Source organism: Zophobas morio, unplaced genomic scaffold (assembly GCF_036711695.1).
Source record: "Zophobas morio isolate AGI-343-1 ecotype UQ-CSIRO unplaced genomic scaffold, CSIRO_AGI_Zmor_V1 ptg000012l, whole genome shotgun sequence".
Taxonomy (NCBI): Eukaryota; Metazoa; Arthropoda; class Insecta; order Coleoptera; family Tenebrionidae; genus Zophobas; species Zophobas morio.
In genome coordinates this window covers 24,948,358-24,976,325 of record NW_026972117.1, presented here as the reverse complement: position 1 = coordinate 24,976,325, position 27,968 = coordinate 24,948,358, and the positions used below count along the sequence as shown (strand labels likewise).

The following is a 27,968-nucleotide window of genomic DNA, read 5'->3' as shown; positions in this document are numbered from 1 at the left end:
AATAAATGATTTACATTTAAAGGGCCGTATTCTCCATCCACATGTTTCAGTATCCTTTGTGATTTAAAAAAATAAATGTTAAAATTTGATTCAAAGTTTGACAAATAATTGATAGATTGTAGCAAAAGTCAAATGGAGCGGCATATTGATTAGTGAATTTCGTAGCCCACTAGATGTAAATAATTTATTAACACCCTGTATGAGCAAACATGTAATATTCTTTATTCTTTTTATATAAAAAAATCATCAGATAGGTACATAAATAAATAGTATATCTATATTACAATTTTACGTTACACAGGTGAGTTACAACGTGTATTAGTTTGTATCACATTTAAAAAATTCTATCTAAGTGGAATAACAACATTCCAAAAACGCTTATTCGAGTTTATATACATAGACTTGTTAAAAAATAAAATTTACAAAAAATTTTATTATTATATTACAATGTAAAAACAAATGGCATTGTTCTTACTTGTCTTCCAACCATTTACAAGATTTGTTAACAGTTCACGACAGTTGTGTTACTTGGTTTTTGGTTCAATTTATAGTAGATATTTCTCACTTATGGTCAATGTAGTATGAAAGCACTGAATTTTTACCCTTTTGGACTATAATTTATTTATAATTATTTTGTGGGCAAAATTTTTATTATCTAACTATATCTATTTTTCAGTCACACAGTTGCCGTAACTTAGAGCCGTAGAAGACGTGTATTCAAAAAGAAATTTCTTCCAATTGGCTATGAGTAAAAATGTTCTAAATGCTTCAATAAATGAAATATTACTTCTAAAAGTTAAATTGTTCCAAGAGCATAGTTAACTGGAAGGAAGTTTCTAGCAAAAGACACGTCATTAAAAAATCATTGACAGTCAATAAGATCGCACTTATCAAATAGTAAAAAAACAGTTAAAAGGAAGACAATAAAAATTTAAAAAACTAATAACAGTTATTTCACTTGCGTCAACTGAATGCATAAACAAAAATGAAAATAAAACCAATTTGTTTGTGCGACCAATAAATTTAAATACATTTACCTATTTTCTTAAATTTATTATCATACATTAGGGGTTTGTCTTGGAGGTAGGGGATTACGATAACGAATTGAGCCAAAGTCTTTTTCCTCTTACTCGGCACTTAAAGTCTTTGGTTTATTTCACTAAATCATTCACCTAAAACTCCGATTTCGTTTGTCCACTTATGTCCGAGAGAGTGTACAACATATTTGGCTGGTGCTGAGGTAAAGGTAAAGACATGCTTACAGGTACTATAAGTGACGGTGAGCCTACACTACTGGACTGAATACCTGTAGCTGTAGTACTGCTCACTGCTCCGGAGTTCGCTCCTTGATATGGCATAGGCACCTGAGACGAAAACTGAAAAATGATAATTCCGTCTTCTGACAATGACTACGATAAAATATCGATACATACATTTTGATCTTGTGGCAATAAACCAAGTCTCGCCATAAGAAGTTGTTCGGACACCCTTCTTAGTTCAGCCTGCTGTTGTCCTATGAGAGCTTGAAGTTCAGCATGTTTTCTTTGAAGATCCAACTGTAGTTGTGTCTGGGTCGGCGTCAACAAGACGTTGTCTAATTGCTGGATTTTTAAAAAAATTTAATTTTTTTGATTTTTGTTCATGTTTTGTATTTTACCTGTAAAGGCGACAAAACTCCCGTTGGTGAAAATCCAGGAACCACTGGTTGCATGGGAATTGCGGCTACGTATTGAGGTGGTTCTAGAAACTGTTGATTTTGGTGTGGCGGTTGCGAATATGGGGTTTGTACAGTTTGGATCTGCGGTTGTGGTTGTTGAGGTTGCACCATTTGTGTTGCCGCTTTGACATAACTGGATTTTGATTTCTGAAAAAAAAAAAAACGAGTAAAACACAAGATGTACACACCAGTGGCGGCTCGTGAAGTTTTCTTCAGAGGAGGCTCAAATTTGAAAACCAATACTTTTTATATCCTTCATTATCTGAATAATTTTTTTGTCATGCTCACGAAAAGAACACTATAGATAAACTATTGCATCGATTAGTCTTTTCAAAATTGCCCTATTTTCACCAACTTTCTCGTTATAGTTCTCAATATCCCTCTTATGAGCGGAATCTAAAGTAGTAGAAGAAAATATGTGTTCCTGTGATTTTTCATGCCTTTACACTGCACATGAGACTGACTTATTTTCGTTGCTCATTCTCGTTAAGTATAAGTAATATTAATATGCCAATAATACCAGCTGTTTTTAACGATCAGAAATAAAACGCAAATAAATGATATAAAAAACACCTTAGGTTTTACGTAGGTACTAAAGCCTAAACACCATTCACCACTGAATAGGGAGCACGCGAAACCACCTCAATGTTTTTCCAATTTACACCCGATCGCGCGAGTTAATAAGAAAGAGATAAAATAATCCGTCCGACTTGATCTGAAAAGAGATGCACTAGCCGGAGGCTAGCGGCCTGAAGCGGCACCCCGATGAACATTTTAGCCAATGCAGTGCTGAATGACTATGCGTCAAGGTTGCCGTCTCAATAGTAAGATGCATTCTCGGCGGAGGCTAGCTTCTACGGCTGAAGCCAAACGCGGAGTGGTGTGAATTATGATTTAAGGGCGCAAATATAATTTTTTTCGATATTTTAACCTGATATATGATGAAAGTAAATTAAATCAAACAAAATATTCTGAATAGTAACAAATGTCTATAAAAATACAAATTCTTTCATCGAAAAAATTAGAGGAAGCTCAGCTCCAAAAAACAGAGGAGGCTCAGCCTCCCCTGCCTCCTCTGAGGAGCCGCCACTGGTACACACCAAATTTTCCGTTATTTCTGTATTAAAACTAATGTGCGCTTAATGGTATTTAATCATATAAATTAATGTTTTCGACAAATTCTATCTACATATGTGTATTTCTAAACTGGTTTTTATGATTTTAATTCTTATGGGTTGGTTATACGACAGTAATATTTTATGGACTCCATAATACCAAGACAGCAATACACGATCAAAAACAGCCTGGATTTTTGAAGATTTGTCTTTGATAGAATTTTATATTTAGTTGATGTGAAAATTTGAATAGAGAAGGCAATGATCAAAGACAAGCTTTCAAAAATTCATAATCGTGCTTTTTATTGCTCCCTCGGTAGAATGAACATCAGCATTATTATGACTTTATAAGAGAGAAGTGTTTGCTAACAGCCTTAATATGTTAACACTATCGACAATTAATGTTTTATGGTAAAAGCTGAGTCAAAAAGTGTAACTAAGTTAAAAATTAGACCACAGACTTGACAAAAGTTGTTTGACACTACTTGAAGAATCAGCAGTGATTGTTCTAGTCTTTAGAAAGATGTGTGTTTAATGTTGATTTTATTCTGCACTCTCATACATTCACTTTTATGGAGACTGCGAGAACGATGCAATGTTAACAATGTCAATCTTAGATTTTAATTTTAAGAGATCCTGGTGATGCGAATCTTATTATGAAAACAGATTACGGATAAAACGCTCTGCATACATTTACATTAGAAAACTATAAAGTCATCAATAATGATTCTAACAGAGTAATGCTTGAAAGTGTAGACTTATGTCCTTATCTTAAATGCTATGGATAATTGTGGTGCCTAAACCAACGGTACTGTACGTGGACAAATAATATTTGGAGCACGGTGAATCCAAACATACACAAAAAAAGAACTGTACATAATCAACTTGGCACCACGTTGGAATTAATTAATCGATACTCAGAACAGAAACATTTACGAATATTTTTTTTTAAGTAAACATTATCGGTAAACATTACAGGATAAAGGGGCTCTTCTTGAAAATCTGGCTTCATATTCGTCATTTTCGTGTTTATATTTATCATTTTATTTGACATGTCAGTACCAGTCTATCAAAGACATGCAGATTAAAAGTCGAGGATGACTCGACTACAATCATTTTTGTTCACCCCATATAATTTGTGTTAGCAAAAATTTACTGACATCTGATATACCAACAAGATTAGGACAAAACAATTAATTTCCATAAAAAATTCGAAAACGTAGTTTGACAAAACGCTCATATAAAATGAACAAAGTGAAGAAACTTTTACTTCTCGAGCGTCAGCAAGGGAAATAATAACATCCATTTAGCGAACGGGTAGTTTCAAGTTTTCTCGGTATTTCATAGCGCCTAGAATATAAAAAAGTAGGTCTCCCATTGTTGTCTACAGTCATCTGCCTATAGTTTATCTGTTGGCTGTCTGTCATTGACTGTCCGTAGTTTGTTGACGTTTCATAAGGCAGATAATCTTCAAAACTACATTGATTGCACGAAATATTAGACTTTACTTTGAGAACATTGTGTAGATGGTAAAACGCAAACAAAATTTGTTTAATCGTCCTCATCACAAAAATGTCAGACTGTCTAACTTGACTTTTGGTACATAAGCATATTTAAATGTGCAAAAATATGCCTTTTACACCTGTAATTTAATAATCCACCTTATTTTTAACCTTATACATTCATATATGCAAAATAATACAACAAATTTTTATAATTTAACTTATAAATTATGAAACCCGTTATTCTGTTACACAGATTTGAAAGATAGCATGAATATGGTAAATCAATTACATATTCACCTATTTATTCATTCTAAAAAACTTGATGACGTCAAAATTTTGATAAGTGCCTACAACGTAAGTAAAAACGACAAATACACAGTTAAACAATAAAACTGTTTTTGTTTATTAATACAAATCCATTATATAAACGTATTTTATTTTTAAAAGGCAACTATAGAAAAAAAATCTTTCGCGAAAAGTGTGTCGAAGTCTGGAATAATTTTATAAATTGGCTATAATTCGTTAAAAGAATTTGATTTTCCAGTCATAATTCATAAAGTACCCCTTGGCTCAATTAACTGTCGATGATTTAACAGAATTCAAAATTTTGTGGATAAAAACCTTACAAATGTAATTAAGTACTTCGATAAAAAGTTCAAATGATATTTTTTTATCAAAGCCTCATGTCAGCGAATAATTTTGAAATTTAAAACTGATACCACTTACATTCATTTTTTACTAAAATTAAATTGCAAAATCTTGTTTTATAATTTTGATTTTTTTCCAAAAATCTGGACGTTTTGGGTAAAAACTGAACATAGCGTCATAAACTACATGTGTAGGACTATCTTACTTTAAACAATTTAAAACCCATTTACTATGTACAATTTTGAAGTGACGTCATCACATTATTGGTGGCGACGAATAGACAAATTTTGGTTGGCGTTTTACATGATAAACTAATATAAACACAAAATTTGACAACTTTCGGCCCAGTACTTTCTAATAAAAATCGGGACGACAGACAGACGAACAAACAGACGGACAGACGGACAGACGGACGGACAAACGGACAGACAGACAGACGGACAGACGGACAGACGGACAGACGGACAGACGGACAGACGGACAGACGGACAGACGGACAGACGGACAGACGGACAGACGGACAGACGGACAGACGGACAGACGGACAGACGGACAGACGGACAGACGAACAGACGGACAGACGGACAGACGGACAGACAGACGGAAATGGGAGACCTAGTTCTTCGTACTCTATGGGTCATGAAAGATCGAGAAAATGTAAAAGTAGAGAGTCGGCCGACGGACTCGATTACAATCCTCCCTTCCTTTACGCTGGGGAAGTAAAAAAATGTCACCGAAGATGGAATTAAAACAAGTTCAAATTCGCTACAACACGCAGAAATCCATGCGTCAACAGGGATTTCTGGAAAATTTTTGGAACGTAATGATAAAAATCAAAGCTACGTAATTAAGTACAAGTGTATGTTGTGTTGTTATAAATTGTAAATAGGAGTTTATATGAAAAAAAAAAATTGCGTCATTTGATTATTGATGGGGATGATTAGCTAAATTTTGGTTAGCGCTTTCCCATCTACGCGATATTTTTAAATCACATATAAAACTTGATAACAATCGGTAGACTAGTTTCAGAGATTATCTATCCTCTGCCTATTGAAAGTAGACACAGACAACAGAAAGACTGAAATATGGGAACTATTTTTTTCGTATTCTAGGGGTCATAAAACGTCGAGAAGACATTGATTGAAGTAACCCTTAGACAGACAGAGTACAAGTCGGACAATCATCTACCTAATAAACTCGACAACGAGGTATTTGATGCATGAGCGAGATATCGACTACATCAAATATAGGAAAACCAGTGCACAAAAAAATAAAGTAACTGCATATTTTCTTTTAAATTTTGGATGATCCTTACTACGCAAAATGATGAGGCAACGTCATCAAATTTGAAACAATCGGTCAGGTAGTTTCGGAGATTGTCTGTCTCAAAAAAAATCGACACACACGCAGACGACAGACGGACGGAAGCCGGGAATCTACTTTTTTCACACTCTGAGAGTCATGAAACGTTGAGTATTACAATACCTACTTAGATTACGCTAGGGAACTAAAAATATTTTTTTTCTGTAGTTTATATATGGCTTCATTTATACAGCGCACACAAAGACGTTCTACCTATAATAAATTACAGAACTTGTTAGATACCAATAAAATAAAAATTATCTTAATGGCTTGCATTCACATTATCATCAACCTTGTGTGTGTGCAAAGCAGGTTTCAATTTATAGGTTATATGCTAAATCTGTTATTTTACTTTCTCTCTGGACTGAGTGAATTACTGCTTAACAAGAACTTTTGTGCTCTAAGTATTTCAGCATAATTTAATATAACTGAGAGCTGCAAATTATAGTTATTTTAGAGAATATTTTTTTAATTGTTTCATTAGTTACAGTAAAATGTAATTTTCATTTAAAACCAGTTATCTCGTACTTGCTTCTTAAACATCCAATGGATGTGGGAACTAAATTGTTGTTGATAAATTTGTTGGTATAAAATATTGCTGTTAGGTTTATGGTCTCTGTTTTTTTCTGAATATGATATAAGTTACAAATTTAATAAAATGTGTGTGATTTTTCTTGATTTTTTTACTTCCGGAACATAAGTAAGGACGTATAGTAATCGAGTCCATCGGATGAATGGTTACTTTTATGTTTTCTGGACGTTTCACGACCCCTAGAGTACGAAAAAGTAGTCTCCCGTTTCCGTCTGTTTTCTAGTGAGTTTGAATCTCATTCTCTTCATCGTTACATCTTTTTTTTATCAATAAGAACGGTTCATCCCATTTACTTGAAAATTACGATAATATCACACAGCAAATAATTTTTATTACAATAAAAGCTCCTCGCCCAAAATTTTCGGTTTTGCTGTTTTAATCAGTCCATTCTTCTAGTTTAAGGAGACAAAATCAGTCAAATTTCATTCTGGTGCTTGTACATGATTATAATCGAATTCTTTCGAAGTATAACCATAAATACTTGAAGTTAATCATGTAATTACTAAGAATTCATTTTCTCGTTGGTTATCTGTTTTAAATATATTTTCTATCGATCGCATTTCTGCGGACCATGGTTCGTTGAAATTTATGTTATGTTATTTACGCCATTGGTTTTACTTTATAGAGGTTATCACAAAACAAAAATCGCAAAATCAAATTTCATAACATTTCAAAGAGCGAGGTAAGTTCTCTCGAATAAACTTCGCCCAATTTTTTTATATTCTGAGAGTTATGATTATGAAACGTCGATAAAACATGAAAGTAGCCAAATGGATTCTACATATTATAGTAAACTCATTTAACATACACCTAGTAAAACTTTTGACTTAAACGGCTTAGGCCAAACTAGGCTATTATAAGCTTTATGGACCCGAACCGCAAGAATTATTACTGCCCATTGTTGCCATAATAAGGCTGTAAAATTTTATTAGGTATATGTTAACTGAGTTAAGTTCTACAATAACCAGTTTGACTTATAAGTGTGATTTGGCTTAAGCCGCTTAAGTCATAAAAGTTTTACTAGGTATGTCAAGTGAGTTTAGTATACAATACTTTTCTAACTTACGCTCTGAAAGTAAACATACAGATTTATTGTATAACCGGAACACTCTATATGTTTGAAATAAATTATAGACCGCATTGAAGAAATTTTTCTGCAGTTTACAGCGAAGGTTTAATTTACCACACTTTGACCGTTGGAACACGCTGTATAAATCTATTTTACATGAATATTTTAACATAATGGTAAAAAAAAATCTGTGTTGTGTCATTATTAGACAGCGGATTTCTGTCGGGCTACGTCACGATTATAGGTGGGGACGCGCTGGATCGCCGGGACTCAGTAGCGGGTGATAGATAATCACTGAATTTAATCATAACTTATTCCATAAATATAATTAACGATTTATTAATCAAACATCTAAGTAAATGAGAACGGGAATTAACAGCAGAGTGCAACGAAACAGCGTCATTCTAATCTCAAATAAACGAAGTGCAGCCCGTAACTTCAATGAATTCCCATCCCGTACGAGCCGTACCGAGTTTGGCCTTGCCTAGCCCGACAGAAATCCGCTCTCTAGTCATTATCTGTCGAAAAATAAAATATTTTCGAGAGACGTATTTAAATCGAGTTCTTTAACATTCATGTAGTGTGCGATGCATCGATGAATAAAAATTCTGCAAAAAATGTCTGATACGGTTTCGGCGAGAATTTTTTGTTCATTTTTTGTGTTACGCAAAGGAGTTCAGTCGCAGTCGGTTTTGACTTTCTTCAGGGCATGTGTGTGTAAATTAGGTTGTTTAAGTGGTTTATTTTTATTAAAAATAATTTGGTTTCGCTCTTAAAATGAAAGGTGATATTGTGATGTACCCACCAGGATGGAGTATGCAAGGATCGGCGCGGATGGAAAGGAAATCGGGATTTAAAGGGTAAGTGTTGCCTTTAAGCTTTATGTATCGGTCTATTTTTCAATACATTGTGTATGATTTCTTCAGTTCTTTTATTCTAAACTGATATAAAAATATGGATGTTAAGGGAGAAGTAGTTGCATTGTACAAATCGTTACTTACCGTCTTAATAAATACGGAATATCTGATAGGTTTTTATCGGTGTTAATTATTTAAAAACTAAATCCAATTTTGATTTTTATCTCATTATGCAATTGTCGTTGTTGTTTTTTAATTTCAGAATTGTTTTGAAAACAGGTTTGTGTTTAGGACATACATACTAAACTACAACTGAAAGAAGTTCACTAAATCAGCACAACGTTTCAAACAGTCATTTTAACTGAAAACAGTGGTCTTCAATATTTGACTTTATTGGGAAGTTTGAAATTTCGGTTAAATTAACTTTAGATTACTGTTAATTTCTAAACGTAGTGTAGCAGGATTATTTTTATTGAACTTTCATTTCTTGTTTTCTGGACATTCCCCAGTTTATGGAGGGAAAATATTGATTTTCCGTTTCTGTCTATCTGCTTTTTAATAAATTTTTAGGCAAATATTCTCCGAAACACTTTTTTTATATACACAAAAAATTGTGTTTTTGTTGCAGTGTGTTCGTAAATGAAGATGAGGGAATTCGCTAAATTATAGCAGAAGAAGCTTAGAAGGTTAGAATTTTGCATTAATTTTAAATTCAGTGTTTCTTAAATATTTTCTTATCTTTTATCAAGGCTATTTTGATCCGTACTTTTGTCTTATTTTTGTTTTATCAAATATAATATAACAAGTGGTCTGATTTTTTCCGACAAAATTTGTGACACAAATTAACAAGTAGCTGTTGCGACGAAAATCACACGAGTCGACGAAGGAGACGAGTGTGATTTTCCAAAAGCAACAGCTACGAGTTAATTTTCACACAAATTTTGCAGAAAAAATCAGATCACGAGTTATATTCGGCTTGACAATCCAAAGAGAAAATTTTTATTTACTTTTTACGGACAATAATTCACATAATTTATAGTTAGCGTAGTCGTTGAGTAACCATACCTACTTAGTCTAAATAGTAACAAAACAACAAGGCAAAACGTAAATAAATTTTTCCACTAGTAGCATTACAATGGCTAATTGTCGACTTGTCTAGAGGTCTGTAATTTGGAAAATTGTGAACCTTGGTCAATAATGTAAACGTGAAGTTGGCCACCTAATGTGACAACTGTCCACAACTGTCAGAAAAACTGAGACATAACCTGAAAACGATCATTTTGGAAAATTTGCTTTTAAATTATGCCCTGGAATGATTTCCAAACCCTGAATTGATTATAAATTGAGGATAAATTGGTGAAACTAAGTTGATGAAGTTGATGGGAGTGAAAATGAAGTTTACGGGACTGAAACTGAATCATGGTTCCGATTTGGTTTGACTTGATTTGCCGTAGATGAGCTTTGGACGATTTCGGCGATTTTTTTTTTATTGAAGATCGAGCCGTCGTTGTATCCTTCTGCTATGCTGGAGGATTTCCATTCCCCGTGTCGCTTTAACGATAAAAGGTCCATACCTTTTTCAGCCAAATTTGTCGCGGTCGCGTAAGTACGACGGAATGAGGAGGGGTACATGATGGTTCACTTTACAACATTTTTCACACAAAAATTTATTAAAAACGGGAAATATGGAGGAAATTAAAACAAAAGTTCTGGACCATTTCTGGATTGTCAAAAAATAATAAAATTCCAAAGCTTACTAAAATGACGTGAGTACACGTTTTTATTGATGCACTTCAGAAAAAACATTTTGAAAATTCGCAAACCTCAAATGGGCTACTAGTGGAAAAAATAGTATATTAACCACGTTTGTGAAGCCAATTCTAGACCTCGCGCTTTAGAGCCCTCGACGCTGCGCGTCTCAGGTTCTAATTTGCGCTCGGTCTAGAATGTCTGTCTTCACAACCTTAGTTAATAATATACTATTCTAAACATCAAATTTTGTGTGTGCTGCTGGTTGATTTTCTTAATTCTGGGAGCAAGATTTGGTAACAAGACTGTGTATGAAATTCGAAATGCAGTGAAAGAAAGTCAGTGCCGAAAGACCGCAAGAACGCAAGATTCAATTTGGAAGCAGTTTACAGAATTTTGTGAAATACACAAGTTTCCTCTGAATAAAGCAGTCGAAATGAACGAGGTGGCCAGTATTTTGGAAGATTATGACTTTAACGCCAACAGAAAAGTAATTTGTATGTTACATTATCATTTTTTTATTAAAGTTCATTTGACAAGTTTGACAAATTAATTTGACATTTTTTTTTTCGCTGAAAGACAGTGTTGTTGCCTGACAGAAGAATGTTTTTTCACTGAAAAAATTTTTCGGTGAATGCCATTGGACAAATTTCAAACAATTCTGCCATTTTATTGGTTAAGAATTTTCGAGTTGGATTGTCAAAAAAAAAAAATTTTTTATGCACTCTTTTCCTTATATGCCTATGTTCAGACAATTTTATCCGTTCAATTTTTCGTATGTTTTTTTCATTTCTAAGTCGACGGTTTCAAAAACCGCACAAAAATACAAAGATTTAATGAAATTGGAATTGTCAAAGAACGTCCAAAACCTGGCAGACCAAAAACTGCTACAAATGATCAAAATGTCCTTGATGTGCTACCAGACGCAACAGAAAATCCCAAAACGTCAGTGCAACAATTAACGCTGAATCACAATGTTAGTAAAAAATTAATTCAAACAATAATGAAAAAGAAAAAGTTTCACCCATACAAAATCCATTTGGTACAAGAGCTAAACGCAGATGATTTTGACTGTAGAGTTGAACTTGCCGAAATTATTAAGAACAGAATATAAGATGGAAATTTTATCAACAGGATTTTATTTTCTGACGAATCTACGTTTTGTTTAAATGGTCATGTGAACAGACACAACTGCAGGTATTGGTCTGACACAAATCCATACTGGGTGGCGCAAATCCACAACGCCTAGAAAAACTGAATGTTTGGTGCGGTATTATTGGTTACCGTGTAATTGGTTATTTTTTTATTAATGGGAATTTAAATTCTGAGAGACACTTATGGCTGTTGCGGGAACGTGTAGTGCCTAGGCTTAGGGAACTGTTGCCCAATTACCAAAATCCGAAGTTACCAGCAGAAACTATTTTGTTTCAACAAGACGGTGCTCCACCCCATTTTGGACGTCAATTGCGGCAGTAGTTAAATGAAACTTTTCCTAACAGATGGATAGACCGAAGGGGCAGTATTGAATGGCCTGCCAGGTCACCGGATTTGACACCGCTTGACTTTTTTTGTGGGGCTATCTGAAGAATCACGTTTATATCAATAGACCGATGCACACTGAAGACTTACAAAAACGCAAACGTAACGAAATTGTTAGCATTCGTCCAGAAATTCTCATTAACTCACTACAGAATTTTATTCAACGTCTTTTTTACTGCTAGGAAGTAAATGGCGAGCATTTTAAGCATCTTTTGTAGAAAATAGAAGTTTAATTTTGATTTCGGTTGTTATCAGTTAATTTATTTATTGTTTAATATTAATCACAATTCACAATTAATAATTGTTAATTTATTTAATCATTGTTTAATAATTTATTTTGTCATTTCAATCAGAAAGAAAGTATGATTATGGTAAATCAATGAATTCAGAAAAAAAGCTCTATTCAAAAAGGCATTAAATATATGGTAGTGCCATTTAAAAAAAAATCAATTTGGCCTTGCATCTCGAAAACAAATGAAGCAAAAAAAATAGTTTTGACGAATAATTAGAGCACAAGTTCCTATACCCCTGTACCTAATTTCAGTTGATTTGTACAATTGGTTCTGAAGATAATTAACCGCTTACATACTTTCTAGCGACCCTGTATATCAATTTGGATAGATGCAGTACAATACTAATAATTACAGTCCTGTATTCCCAAAATTTCGAGAAAATGGAGTGAGCCGTTCTTGATTTAATCAATAAAATAAATTGCCTCATTTAGTTAAGAATATCGTGCTAACCAAAATTTATCTAATCATCTCCACCAACAATTATATGATGTAAAAATTTCTAATACATTGAATTTGTTTTGATATTTTTCAGGTGCGAGGGAAGTCCTACCTAAATGACTTTAGACCATTTTTTTTTAAATTGGTACTCCACCTTGAGTCTAGTAACTATTCTTACATACGAAAAAATATTCCTAATGTAACATAAAAGCTTAAATTGCCTTGGAATTTGGAACATAAATGGAAATCAACATTCTTAATACATTAAAATAAATGGGTATTTTTTTTAAATTGGCATAAGGTTATGAGACAGAACTTCCCTCGCCCCTATACTATACGTTAAAAAGAATAGACTGAGATACATATTAACATTGTAATACGAATAAAAAGAGAAAGAAAAATGAAAGAGAAAACCATGAAAACTCAGCACGGATTCTTAAAGCACAACGGCAGGATTATGTAACTGTTTTTCAGAATTAAAAAATCGAAAGAAACATTATAGTAATCCGAGATTTCTTTTACAGTAGTAGTATAAATGTGTTATACCCCTTCTTCTCATATTTTTTCACATACCACGGAATACTGCGTCATTGCTGATTGCCTTGACGCTTGTGAATCTGCGGACAGAGAAGTACACTCGGATGCAGTCCCAGGACGGATGATGCTCTTGTTATTGTTGTTTCCAGGCCAGTTAGCTGTAGCTGCCCCATTTCCCAAAACAGGCGACGGTCCAGGTACACACACCACATTATCATCTTTCCGCGTCTGCTTAATATCCGCATAACTGAAATATCAACCAAGAAATAAGACTCTTTCGTTAATGACCGTCATGTAATACCAAAATTTACCTTACGACACGGTTGGTACAGACGATAAATTCAGGCTTCGAATTCCACTGATGGTATGTAATGTAATACCTAGTTTGCAACCAAATCCACTGTTGGCCTTTTGTAAGGAACCTGTAATAGCAGGAGGTGCCCTCTCCTTTTTGCATAAGAGCTTTGTGACCGGATATTATATCATCTAAATCGTCAATATGATAGTAATCATATCCTGAAGTTCCTAATAACTCAAATGGCAAATATCCAATAATTGGAGGAGCTCGGTGGTCTAGAAATAGAAATTTCCATTCTAGACTATGTCTTGAGGTAAATTCGCTTTTACTAGAGTCTACTAATGGCATTTCTTTAATTAAGCGAGGCGTTTGGACTTTACCAGTCCCAACGAAGACTAATCTAAAAGTAAGAATACAATTAACATAAAGTGCTATCTTATGACATTCATTATTTTCAAAATGGATTAGAAAAATCATTAACTATTCCGACAAGCTACAAGAATATTGCTAACTGTATTGTTCCCACTTTTTGTCTTTACCTGCTATACATAATTAACTGTATACCGGGTGTTCAGTTGAACTTTTGTCATTATGGAACTAGATACTATTGCCATAGTTATTACCATAATCGGCGATATAGCTTACCTAGTATCTGCTTCTCCTGAATATCCACTATACCGATTATCACTTTGCACCATATCTTCATCAGATCCTGAAAATAATAAAAATGCTAAAACACCGTTATTTACCATTTCCATTTATGGGGTATCTTATGATTTCCTCATTAGTTAATACAACCTTGTTTGTTTACTGTTAAGTCACGTTCACGTGCATTACGTAATTAGCGTATTTAAATATTCACGTGAAGGAATTAAGACAATTAAGACAAATACCACACAGTCATTGCATTCCAAAATAGCATGAGCTATAATGCATTTATTAATAGTTATTATCTGTCACTTACTAAAATATCCTACAAAATTAACCAGTTCGAAGGAAGGATTTTGCTTGGAGTCTGAATCTCCACGTCGGAGATGGCATGCAAATGAGACTTGACCCTGTTCTTCGGACGGAGTTATTAAAATATTGTAAAGGTAACTATGCTCTTCTTCATTTGCCATGTCGTATATTGTCGTATTAAGAACTTCATTCTGAAATCAATGAAGTCATTATTTCAGTAATTAGAACTAGAATATATAAAGGGTACAACTTACCGGCAAATGTCCTAAAAGCGAGGTAATACTTTCAGAAGCGTAATAGATTTGTCCCGACGCCGAAAATATCATAATAAAACCATCTACAGCTTCTAACACTAAATGCGTAAATTCTTCGTTTGTGAGAAATGTCGGTTTCCAGTCTTCTTGAATTTCATTGACACGAGATCTTACTGCTATTTCTAAAATTAATAAATGTTATAGAAGAAAAAATTATTACTACAGTAAAAAAATGTATCATCACAGGCAATAAAAATAAAATTAATTGTTTTCTGATAACTCGATTTAAGCAATATTTTTTGTCTTTTTTGTTGTTTTAGTTTTCGACATATAAGACTTGTGAGAACTTTAGTTCTAGAAAAACAAATATGATCTCCATAGATAAATATTAATATAAGAAAATTTTGAAATATGGGTGTTCACATTACTAAAATTATAGTTACGATGGTTGACAATTAATTCATTTTCATTTTCATTTAATGAAATCATAAATATTTTTTAAAATAAATATTTCACGTGTAAGTCCTTTAAAACTCTCCTGAGAATTACTTACAACCACGTGAAAAAAATAGTGTAAAATATTCATTTTTCTTTATATAAGAAGGTTCTTTTCCTATTAATTTGTAACTTTGTGATAGTGATATTCGTTAATTTGGAATCCCTACTGTTATTTTTATTTAAAAATTACATGTAACATGAATTCACATTTTTTCTAGAATATTATAACGGCTTATAAAAAGAATAAATTAACACTAGTAGCATCACTTCCATCGGAATGGTTTTGTTTACCTTGAACTTCATGTGGAAATCGAAGTGAACCTAATTCCGTCCACCTTTCTCGTGTTTTGTACGTTTCCTCAATTGAGCTTCTGATGACGACTAACAAACAACGCAGTTTTCGTTCAGGTTATCGGTATTTTTAAAAAATCTTTATATCGCGTGTAATAACCGATAATATTTTTTACTAAATCGTTGAAACTGCTATCTGTCGTGGTTTAAGGAAAAAAAAATTGATGGTATGTACTAATGATAATAAATGTTATTCAACATTTTTCTCTTTGTTTCTTGTGAAACACTCTACGATTATGTATATTTAGTTTAATGTTCAATTATAACACTTTTTTTTTATTTGATTAACGGAGATAAAAGTGACCTTAGAAATTTATTAGAAATTTTTTGGGGTGCATATTAAGTACAAAAACCACTTTTCTTGTTTCTTATGTCTATTTCCAGCTTGACATGTTTGAGATGTATAACATCCATCATCAGACGCAGTTGTCAAAATTTAAGAATAGAAAATTAATTGTTAATTATTAATTTACCAAAAAGTCAAATGAAGCGCCACATTAATAAAATGAATTTCATACCCCAATAAGTGTAAATCATTTATCAACACCCTTATTAAACAATTTTGGTGAATGATTTATCTAATTCAAGATAAATCTTCTCTTACGACACCAGTGGGACACTCTGTACAAGTAATTTTATCAAAATTACAAATTTGTCTCTAAAAAAGATTCAACAACAAATTTCGCTTATTTACCTACTTGACTTTGCCCATCTTGAAGACTTATAAAATTTAACAAATATTTTTTATCCACATGAAATTTCAGCAAGCAATTAAATTCCAAAGTTTCTTAGTTATACATTTTTGATAACGTTTCCAGCAGTCCTGAATTCTTAAAATTATTCCTTGCAAAGCAATTCAAGCAATAGCATTTTTTACAATTAAATAATACAAAAAATAATTTTAGTGATAAACAGAAAACCTTTACAACGAATGAAACGAGCGTCACTCACTTTATCTTACCATTATGATTTTTTAGAAAAGCTATTGTTGATTTTAGAACCGTTGACTTGTCCATTTTTCTACTTCCTGTTGCTACCATAGAACTTAACTCATTAATTAACATATTGAATTGGTCCCTCCTTTTCTTTTCACTTAAATTTCGAGATTTTCTTTATAAAAAAAATTAAATGTGAGTGAATTATAAACACTTATTTGTCTCCATCTCACCGTTTTGAGTCTTTGTCGTCGGAATCATCATCCATGGTATCACTGAAAGCAAAATTAAATAATTAATATTTGTCATGATTAAACACGTATAATTGTGAATTAATACAGAAAGCTTATTAATTTGTTTGATTACGTATAAAGAGCTTTCGGGATGACAAAATTATATTTTAATCACAACCTGCTATTTGTTATTATAAACTACACTGTACCCATATAATCATTTAAACGTTTCTATTTCTTGAAGCAATGGATACAATATTTAGCTATGAATTAAAAATAAAAACTATTATTATTTCCTAAGTGATTATATTAATTTATAATTACAATGTGTTTATTTGCCAAAGAAAGCTATTTTCTTGATGTAATGTGTAAATAATGCAATTACGTAATTCCCTGATTTAATAATAAAGTAACCGCACCTTAATTATTGTGTATAATTTAAAAGTGTTACTACCGTTAAAATCAGTACGTGTAACCTTGAAATATCTAACATTTCTGTGTAAAAATGTTACACTGCCTCCACTGTCATTGACATCGCGACAACTTTCTATGAAGTTCCGTTATTGCTAGGAAATTGTTATGAGAAAAATAGCGACAATAATGTGGTTGTAATCGAATTATTTAAATGAAAGAAATAAAGCAATGTAAAATTAAAACAGCGAGTAGGTATCTATTTTCAGCAACGAGAATTTTTCAGTCAATTTTGTTTAATGTTTTGTAATTAACATACAAACATATTTTTTGTGCGTGAGTTGCACACCAGATTTTTTTCTATAACTGAATCGAATTTTAGTTTAGGTATAAAATCCAGAAAAGCCTCACGCATTACAACGATGTGTGATAAAGCTCCGAGAAATCTCCTCTACACAAAAAAATTGGTCTAAAGAGTTTAGACAGTACTTCCCTCGCTGTCGGAAACTTGACGACTGCATGCCTATTGTGTTTTTTTTCTCATTACATTTTTGTAGTGGGAATTAAAAAAAAAATTGCGATGACGTCATCAACATTTTTGCAAGGACACGTATATCAGTTGGGATAGATGTAGTGTAATACTAAGAATAAAATTATTATATTCTCAAATTTTCGGAAAAATGAATTGGGTCGTTTGAATATTGATTTGTAATAATCAATAAAATAACGAAACAATTTACTCACGTATACCTACGTATCAGAGGCAACTGAAAATCGTGTATGTATAAACATTCTTAATTTAAGATGACAGGCGTAACAGCATACGTGAGAGCCAAACAGAGAAACTGTAAACAAAACGACCATCGGTTTTATTGCTTCGACTTCCGCTTATTATATAAAACATTGCGTTTTATTTTAATTCTTGACGGTGAAATTCACAATTGGTTGATTATAAACATGTCTATTTCACATTCGCGGAATCAAGTGAACGCATAAAACAAATGCAGGTCTGTAATGTTAAAGTCGATTTTGTGAATTTTAGATACGATTTATTCGGCAAACTTTTGAGCTGACGTCATCAGTTTTTTGTAGAAGATAACCAAATATATTTTGACTAAAAATTTATTATGCTCTTTATAACCTTAAAACATCTGCAAGATTTCAAAGCATTCGGTTTTGTAGTTCCTGATTAAATCAATAAAATAAATTTACGCATTCATTAATTTTTTTGAGTCACCCTGTATATGCAAATCGAAAAAATTTGAATGGAATGATAAATCACAAGAAGAGACTCACCATATTTTGTACATTTTAGATAGGATTTTTTCAGCTAAATTTTGTGGTGACGTCATAAATTTTTTAGGGGGGACGACCAAATACGTTTTGATCAAAAATTTACCATGCTTATGATAATTTTAAAATGTCTTCAAGATTTCGAAGCATTCGGTTTTGTAGTTCCTGAGTAAATCAGTAAAATAAATTTACGCTTTCATTTATTTTCTTGAATCACCCTGTATATGCAAATCCAAAAAATATGAATGGAGTGATAGATCACAAGTACAGACTGATCATATTTTGTACATTTTAGATATGATTTATTCGGCAAATTTTCGAGCTGACGTCATCAAGTTTTTGGAGGGGATAAGCAAATATATTTTGACTAAACATTTATTATGCCCTTTATAATCTTAAAACATCTGCAAGATGTCAGAGCATTCCGTTTTGTAGTTCCTGATTAAATCAATAAAATATATTTACGCATCCATTAATTTTTTTGAGTCACTCTGTATATGCAAATCCAAAAAATATGAATGGAGTGATAAATGACAAGTACAGGCTCATCATATTTTGTACATTTTAGATATGATTTATTCGGCAAACTTTCGAGCTGACGTCATCAAGTTTTTGGAGGGTATAAGCAAATATATTTTGACTAAACATTTATTATGCTCTTTATGACCTTAAAACATCTGCAAGATTTCAGAGCATTCGGTTTTGTAGTTCCTGATTAAATCAATAAAATATATTTACGCATTCATTAATTTTTTTGAGTCACCCTGTATATGCAAATCCAAAAAATATGAATGGAGTGATAGATCACAAGTACAGACTCATCATATTTTGTACATTTTAGATATGATTTATTCCACAAACTTTTGAGCTGACGTCATCAAGTTTTTGGAGGGGATAAGCAAATATTTTTTGACTAAAGATTTATGATGCTCTTTATAGCCTTAAAACATCTGCAACATTTCAAAGCATTCTGGTTAGCAGATTAAAAATTAAATTTCAAAATGTTGTTTTATAATTTTGATTTTTTTTCCAAAAATCTGGACGTTTCGGGTGAAAAGTCGATTCAGAGTTGTAAACTACATGTGTAGGACTATGTTATTTTATACAATTGAAAACCCATTTACTATGTACAATTTTGAAGTGACGTCATCGCATTAGTGGTGGGGATGATTAGACAAATTTTGGTTAGCGTTTTACCATCTACATGATATTCTTAATATAAGTACAAAATTTCACAACAATCGGTCGAGTACTTTCGGAGATTATCTGTCTAATAAAAATCCGGGACAACAGACGGACAGACGGACGGACAGACGGACGGACAGACGGACGGACAGACGGACGGACAGACAGACGGAAATGGGAGACCTATTTCTTCGTCTTCTAGGGGTCATGAAAGATCGAGAAAACGTAAAAGTAGAGAGTCGGCCGACGGACTCGATTACAATACTTCCTTTGCTTACGCTCGGGAAGTAAAAAGAAGGAAAATGGCAGGTCGAAAGATAAAAGTAGTTCAGAAAATATTGGAAATGTTAGGCAGGTAATGGAACAGACCCCTGCAATGTTGAGAAAAATTTAGCACTGTTTCCTCATCGAGTTACTTTGTGCAAACACACATTTGATGACCGACTATAGAACTTTTTCTACAGAGGACGCCTGATTTCATTTGACTGGTTAATCAAATGTTCCTTGTCACTTCACACTTATTTTAAAAAGTGTGCGCCGTTTTTGGTTTTACATTGTCATTTAATGACATTGATCACTGTGGTTTAATCACCGACATGCTAAATCCTTTCCACGGATTACTCGATTACAAATTATGTTGAAGATTTTTTTTAATCTTCCAAATTTTTTTAATGTACAAATGTAGTTAATAAAAGCAATATTCAAATATTTTACTAAATAAACTGTAAATATCATAATTATTTTGTCTGTTGAGTCTTTTAGTCGGGATACGATAAGGAATATTACTGAAGATTTTCAGTTTTCTTTCAATGACTACATTCCTAATAGGCTTAATATATTTCTATTGAACAATTTGATGCGTAGTTCTTTTTAAGAAGATGTGAATTCGTATATGTATTCCTACATTACTATTACAAGAAAAAAAAGATTTATCCTCTGACAGTTCCCTAAATGCCTGTTTTGTTAAAAAAAGAGCATTAAAATTTTATTTCCTCTTTGAACAACCTATCTGTGCGAGAAAGGGTGTTCAGCATACACTTACCTAAAAAATGAATACAGAAACTGATATTAAGGGCGGAACCTGATCTAACACTCAAACTTTCAAACATTGAACCAAATTTTCAATTCCTTTGTTCCCACAAACAAGTACAAATGTCCCAGTGAGGGATTTTCAGTTTAAGTTTTGTTTTCGGCTTTATTAAGATGTAGGTATGTTCTGTTTTAGAGTACTCATTTTATGCTATCACTTTAGCTTTATTTAAATGTTGATCTGTCTATTTTACGATTATGTTTAAGTTTTTTGTTATAATAAACAGAAGCCAATTTTATTGTTTTCTTTACTATTTCGCAGGGGATTCCGCAATTTATTTCGGTTTTTAAAAGGGGCTCGCGAAAAGAAAAAGGTTGGGAACCGCTGCTATGAGCAATATGTTGCCTCTAATCTAAAGTTAATCAAAACGTGCAATGCGTGCTGAAGTTTTTAGAAACAGGTGCTATCACGAAGAAAAGTATGGTCCTTCACTGCAAGCTAAACTCTACAGTCCATAAATATTTTTTGCAGGAATAACATATTAAGTGATATTTAAAAATTTAAATGAGTATCAAAAAATTTGAGATTTATCAAAAAACAGATGGGCCATGATAAATTTTAGTTCAGTCATTTCATGCTACTGTGAGTTCTAAACAGTTCTCATCTAATTATTTTTATTTGCCGCAAATTTATAGATCGCATACGGTTGTTCCAAAATTATTGTATAAAATTATTACTTATTATATATTTCTAACCACTATTGGTTAGACTATAAATTAGAATAAAACAAGATTGAAAACATTTTGATTCAAAGTTAGCTTTAAAAATTCGTGCATTAATCGTGCAATAAATTTTTACCAATTATAAAAAGTTACTGGTCTCAAATTAAAAAACTTTTATTTACATAAAAATCAAGTAAAAACAGATTGCAACATGGAAGAAATTCATTGAAAATGATTTTTCTTTTAATATTTTTTATTAATAATTTATTCGGGATTTTATTCATGTTTAGATTTAAGGAACTCAAAAGAAAATGAAAAAATGGGAGACCAAGTTCAGCACAAATTAGGTCAAAAAATACGCTTTAAATCAGATAATCGTGCAAAAATATATTTTGAAAACGTTGACCAAGTAACGTGCCGTAAAAGAGAGGAGAAACAGGAAACCATATTTTTTATGTACATATATTCGCAGTGTATTGTTCGATTGATTTGTTAAAAACTGATATACGTTAAATAAATAATTTTAACAAGGACGGATCCACAATTAAAATATTTCTTAACTGATGTTATAAAGAGAAGCTATGTAAGAATACGTACGTTTTTCTGAAATTATATATTTTTTTAATGCCATGTCACAGAAAAAAAATTTAAGATAATTAATTTATTGCCTATAATTTTGGAAACTTAATTTTGAAATAGACACCTAAAAAGTCAAAAACTAGGAGACTTATTATAAATTGACTTTTAACTTTGATATAAATTTTATGACCCTGCTAACCTTACTTTCCATATTTTTACTTCCCCAGCGTAAGCGAAGGAAGTATCGTCATCGACTCCGTCGGTCGACTTTCTACTTTTACGTTTTTTCGACCTTTCATGACCCCTAGCGGGCGAAGAAATAGGTCTCCCGTTTCCGTCTGTCTGTCCGTCTGCCCGTCTGTTTGCGGTCACGGATTTTTATTAGACCGAAAGTACTGGGCCAATTGTTGAGCAAAATTTGTTTTCTGCATACGTAACAGTTTTAAAATAATTTTAACTTATACATTTATACACTAAAATTTTACACGTAGTAGTATTTAACATAAGTTATATCAAAGAAAATTGGTAAATATGTTTGAAGAAATGAAGACGAAAAACCTTCGGAGGTCGAAATAAACTAAAAAAAACTCTTCTGGTAATTTTGGATGAATGCTTTGAAAAAGGTCAAAAATGTAATACTTTTAAAAAATTAGTTCCCCACGAACTGAATCGAAAAACATAACTTGCTGATGATTTTGGGTCAAAGTTTTCGAAAAATTCGCTTTCAAACTGGAGTTTTTATGAATCTCAAAAATTACCATTATTATGTTAACCACTCTGAAGAAAAAAATGGACATTTTTGAAGAAATTCAGCCTGAAAAGAACTTCTGAAGGTCGAAATCAACATAAAAATCTTTTGCTAATTTTTGACGATGCTCGGGAAAAAGTCAAAAATTTCATACTCTTGAAAAATTGAGCTTTAAGTAATGTTATTAAAAAATGTTCAAAAAAAATCTGGGATATAGATTTCGACGAATTGAATAAAAAAATATAACTCCTTGGTGATGCCTGACCAAGATTTTGAAAATATTCGGCTTCAGATTGAAATTTTGAGAAATATTAAAAATTCCCTTGTTATATTTTGGTAATGCTGCAAAATTGGTAAAAATGTTTGAAAAAATGAAGACGAAAAAACGTTCGGAGGTCGAACTAAACTAAAAAGAACTCTTGTAATAATTTTGGATGAATGCTCTGAAAAAGGCAAAAAAATTGATATTTTTGAAAAGTTGAGCTGTTAGCGACGTTGTCAAAATTCATAAAAAATTCTAGGATATTCTCAAAAATTAATAAATTCCTTCAGTAACTACAAAATTTTTAAAGCGAGCTCAGTTGTCGAAACTGTAAAAACGAACCCAAAAATGACTCCTGGATGTCGAAATCTACAAGAAAATGTCTTCAACTAATTTTCGAAAATAGTTTAAAAATGGTCGAAAATGTAAAAAATGCCAAAATAAGTCTTATCTTAGTGAGTACTAGCCCCGCCTACCCACCCTCTATTTTGTTAGAGAGTATGTCATTTGCCAAAATTAGTCTTACCTTAGCAAGTACTAGCCCCGCCCTCTATTTTTTGGGGGTTATGTAATTTGCCAAAATCTCTCTTATCTTTAGCAAGTACTAGCCCCGCCCACTGCCCTATTCACATTCTAAGGACCAATTTTATTTCTGTTCAGTATAAGAACATTCATTGCATTCGGATAGGATAAAACCAATCACTAAAAAAGAGACAGGGTGGGTGGGCGGGGCTAATTATGTTCTAAATCTACAAAAAAATCTGAAATCTAGATTTCGACCAATTGAATCAAAAAATATAACTACTTTTGATGGTTGACCAAGATTTTTAAAATATTTAACTTCAGATTGAGATTTTGAGAAGTTTTAAAAATTCCCTTTCTGTATTTTGGTAATGTGGAAAATTGGTAAAAATGTTTGAAGAAATGAAGACGAAAAAACGTTCGGAGGTCGAATTAAACTAAAAAAAACTCTTGTGATAATTTTGGGTGAATGCTCTGAAAAAGGCAAAAAATTTCATATTTTTGAAAATTTGGGGTTTTAGCGACGTTGTCAAAATTCATAAAAAATTCTAGGATATTCTCAAAAATTAATAAATCCCTTTATTAACTACAAAATTTTTATAGCGAGCTTAGTTGTCGGAACTGTAAAAACGAACACGAAAATGACTCCTGGATGTCGAAATCTACAAGAAAATGTTTTCATCTAATTTTCGAAAATAGTTTAAAATGGTCAAAAACGTAAAAAATGCCAAAATCAGTCTTACCTTAGCCAGTACTAACTCCCCCTACCCACCCTCTATTTTGTTAGAGAGTATGTCATTTGCCAAAATTAGTGTTACCTTAGCAAGTACTAAAGCTAGTATAAAATGTAACTTTTATTACTATGACACGTAGTATAATAAAAAATCAAGGCGTATTTATTTATTAACTGTTAGATTCAGTTTAAATATTGTTAGTATGTATAGTATATTATTATATGTATTAGTTTATAATGCTAGGGATTCACATCAATCCTGAAAATTCAATTAGTCAAATTTTATAAATGAAGTTCTGAAAAAATCTCTTTAACGAGGATGACGATTGCTAACATAGTGGTTACTAAATTAAATAAATAAGAACATTTTTGTAAAAATGTGCGACAACGACGCTTACAAATTTATCCACGAAAATTTTGCAAAAAGCTGCAAAAGCTGAGTCAAGTTTAGTCCCTAAAAATCGGAAGCTTTTAATTAAATTAATAAAGAATAAACATTAAATAGACAAGTGTTTAATTAAGTTGTCATGACGCCTTTATGGCACAGCATTACGGCACAAATTCCAATTATAGCACGGTCTGCCGGAATCAACCTACTTATGAACGATTTTTTGACATCTATAATGACAGAATTATAATACTAGTCGACGACAATAGTTACTGTTAATTATCTTATTAGTAGAATAGAGGCATCATTACAGTACTACGAGTGTGAAGATTGCAGATGACGAGGTCGTTAGACCGTCAGTTTTTAGAAAAAAAAAAAATTGTCGAGAAATGAGTGTTTCTGAAGCAGAAAGCCTGCCTTTCGAATCTTTGCCTGATAAATCAAAAACCAAATACGAAAAATTTTATAAACGGTTCCCTCACTGATGTGCATCCGATAAAATAAATAATGAAGCAAGAAAAAAGGTGCTGTTGGCATTTTTTGCGGGTTACAATCTCCATGCGATAAAATATAGACATCTCACATCAGTAAATTTAATAATTTAACGACTTTTTTGAAAAAGCGGTCAGTGGGCTACAAGCCCAAAAATTCGAGGATATTAATAAGAGAGCATTATCAACGTAAATACCAAATAAGTTAAGAATAAATTAATGTAATTTGTTGGAATTTGCATGTTAATAAAATTCAGTTAAGGAGTGGAGACCTTCATTACACCACTAGTGGCGTAATGTTCCTATTACACCACTAGTGGAACAATTATTATTACTCAACTCAAACAGTGACGAATGAGTCGTGTAATAAGGCCTTTATAAAGCAGTTGTAGATAAAATATATCATCACAAAATAATAAAACAATTTTAGTTTCATGATTGTATGACAGATGGTACAGTGTTCTCCAGAAAAACAAACTTTTCAATTTTTCAAATTATTTTTTGAATCTTAATATCATATAAAATGCCTACACACAATATTATCATAGACATAGAAGTAAAATAAACAGATAAAAGTCAAGCTCAACAGGTGTTTAAAGAAAAACTGAAAACAACCGCTACAAATTTTATTTCGAATGGGTAAGTGCTACCTCCATTTTCATTGCTTGGTTAGGATTTTTTTTAATAGCCTTCTGTGAGGGAATAATAATACTAACTTTACATTCATTGAAGAAAATTTTGTACATGAAAATCAATCTATATTTGTGAAAATCTTTTCTTTCTCTTCAACAAATTTTTAAACACACAGACGCCGTAGACAGACAAACGAAAACGGCATTATCTACTAGATGTAAAACGATAATGACAAAGCAGTTTGTATTAGGCAACAATAGCGTAATCACATCTTATACAATAAACCTGGGGGTTGAATTAATTGGTACTCCATGTGGATTGTACACTATATTTTCTCTATCACATTTACTGAGACGTGGATTTTAGCCTAAATACTTGAAATGATGAATTTTCTGAAAAATTGTACAAATATATTTTTTATTATCTATGTAATATCTTTATTTAATACAGATAACTGCCTATTTAAGATAAATAAATTAATAATATAAAGTACACACTGTATTCAGCAAGCAAATAATTTCTTGGTTTTATATAATTATGCTGTAACTGTCTTGTACATGGTAACAAAAATGCAGAAAACGATATCATTTTACATAATTTTATTGCATGACGCTTGCACGATGAGATTTGCTAGGGTAAGTTGGAAATAAGACAATGCTTTTGTAAAATCTTTCATCAGCTACAGTTTTTCCCAATAGCTTTTAATACATTTAAAGTACCTAATACAGAGAAATTTTAATTACTTTATAGCAAAAAATCTGTAGTAAAATATTTAGAATTTGTAGCAAATTCGCACGTATTTTGTTTATTCTCGTGTCATTTGTTCACTTAAGTCATCAATTTAAAATAATTGTTTTTTAAATTTATGATTATTCAACAGTGGTAAGTATTAGTGTCAGGAGGCAGTGGAAATGTCATATTTAATTAGGGATTTAAAAATGGCAGGTTGTTTACATTCATGGTACGGTTTATTATATTCCCGACTTCAAACAGTAAAATTAATTTCTCAACAAAAATTTATTTTTATGTAACAGTTTTTTGTATAACATTACAATTTGTATAAGAAATACTCATACAACTGCGTTTGTCTAAATTATTGGAGTCATTTTCATTTACATACCTAGCTCCGGATTTCAATTGCAATAATTATAATTCTCAGAAAGAAAATGAAAGTACTTTACTAGCCTTAGCGTCAAGAATGTATTAATTGCATATTATCTTTTTTAAACCTACATAACGACACAGATTTTTCACAATTTTGAAGGTCTAATTTCCAGATATTCATTGAGATATTGATTAATTTTTTCGATAAAAATGTGCTATTGGCAATGTCAAAGGCATTGCATAAAATGACATGAACTCGTGCACCAACCGTCCAGAGAAATATCGAATGGTAATGATACGGCTGGAAAATTTTGCACCTGAAAGTACAGTCGGTCCGCTGAAGCGACAAGGTGAAAATCGCTCACTTCTCAAAATACTTACTCCGAACGTCTCGTTGAGCTTTTCTTAATGCTGGACATGTTATCGATTATAATCCAGTTTTAATTTATGTTTCCAACACATATAAAGTATTAGCACAATCTGACACATAATTACTTTTTTTGTAATTCACCCACAATAATTCCTCCGTTAACACATTTTCACAAACGCACATGATTTTTCAAAAACACATTCTTTCAAAATGTCACTCGAAAACTACACGTGGAAAAACGGAGGAAATTTTTGAAAAGCGCGTTTCCGCCGAAGTTGCAATACCGTGCGAATTATTGGCACAATACGAGATAACATGCAACTCTAAAGTGGAAACGCGTTCTCACGATGAAGGCGCAAGCGTCAGAGAATTATCAGTTTATAATCAATCATGTCGTAATAGAAATACAACCAATCAGTTCACCCCATACTTCTTGTTGCTTTGTCAGTTAGCTGGAGTAGTTTCACCCCCTTATATCATATTCGTTGTTGCCACCCCTCTGCTGTTACGTCAGAACTACGATTCGGAATTCTTATACCGATTAATA

The 27,968-nt window shown here is 32.2% G+C and overlaps 1 protein-coding gene across 4 annotated transcripts; it reads right to left on the bottom strand.

Annotated features, from left to right (window-relative positions):
• Window positions 1–303: 303 nt before the first annotated feature.
• Window positions 304–27,744, bottom strand: LOC135128078 (circadian locomoter output cycles protein kaput). 4 transcript variants are annotated; one of them, XM_064054902.1, is made up of 12 exons: window positions 27,433–27,744; window positions 16,951–16,992; window positions 16,744–16,892; window positions 14,934–15,115; window positions 14,684–14,870; window positions 14,365–14,431; window positions 13,733–14,119; window positions 13,458–13,668; window positions 1,658–1,864; window positions 1,434–1,601; window positions 1,307–1,376; window positions 304–1,235 (listed from the first exon to the last, which is right to left on the bottom strand). In XM_064054902.1, the coding sequence occupies exons 1-12, from the start codon at window positions 27,468–27,470 to the stop codon at window positions 1,165–1,167; spliced, it is 1,779 nt and encodes a 592-aa protein (XP_063910972.1). In that variant the 5' UTR covers window positions 27,471–27,744; the 3' UTR covers window positions 304–1,164. The 4 variants fall into 4 exon arrangements, with proteins under 4 accessions (XP_063910972.1, XP_063910973.1, XP_063910970.1 ...); XM_064054903.1 differs by having other exon boundaries at window positions 1,307–1,364; XM_064054900.1 differs by having other exon boundaries at window positions 304–1,376.
• Window positions 27,745–27,968: the final 224 nt, after the last annotated feature.

Bases quoted from the DNA above. Each gene is read 5' to 3' on its own strand.
- LOC135128078 (XM_064054900.1), bottom strand. From the start codon at position 27,470: ATGTCCAGCATTAAGAAAAGCTCAACGAGACGTTCGGA. The intron at 14,120-14,364 runs GTAAGCTATATC...TCTTACTTTTAG, and splicing joins TCAGGAGAAGCAGATACTAG to ATTAGTCTTCGTTGGGACTG. The intron at 1,865-13,457 runs GTATGTGAAAAA...TTTTTTTTTCAG, and splicing joins CAATGACGCAGTATTCCGTG to AAATCAAAATCCAGTTATGT.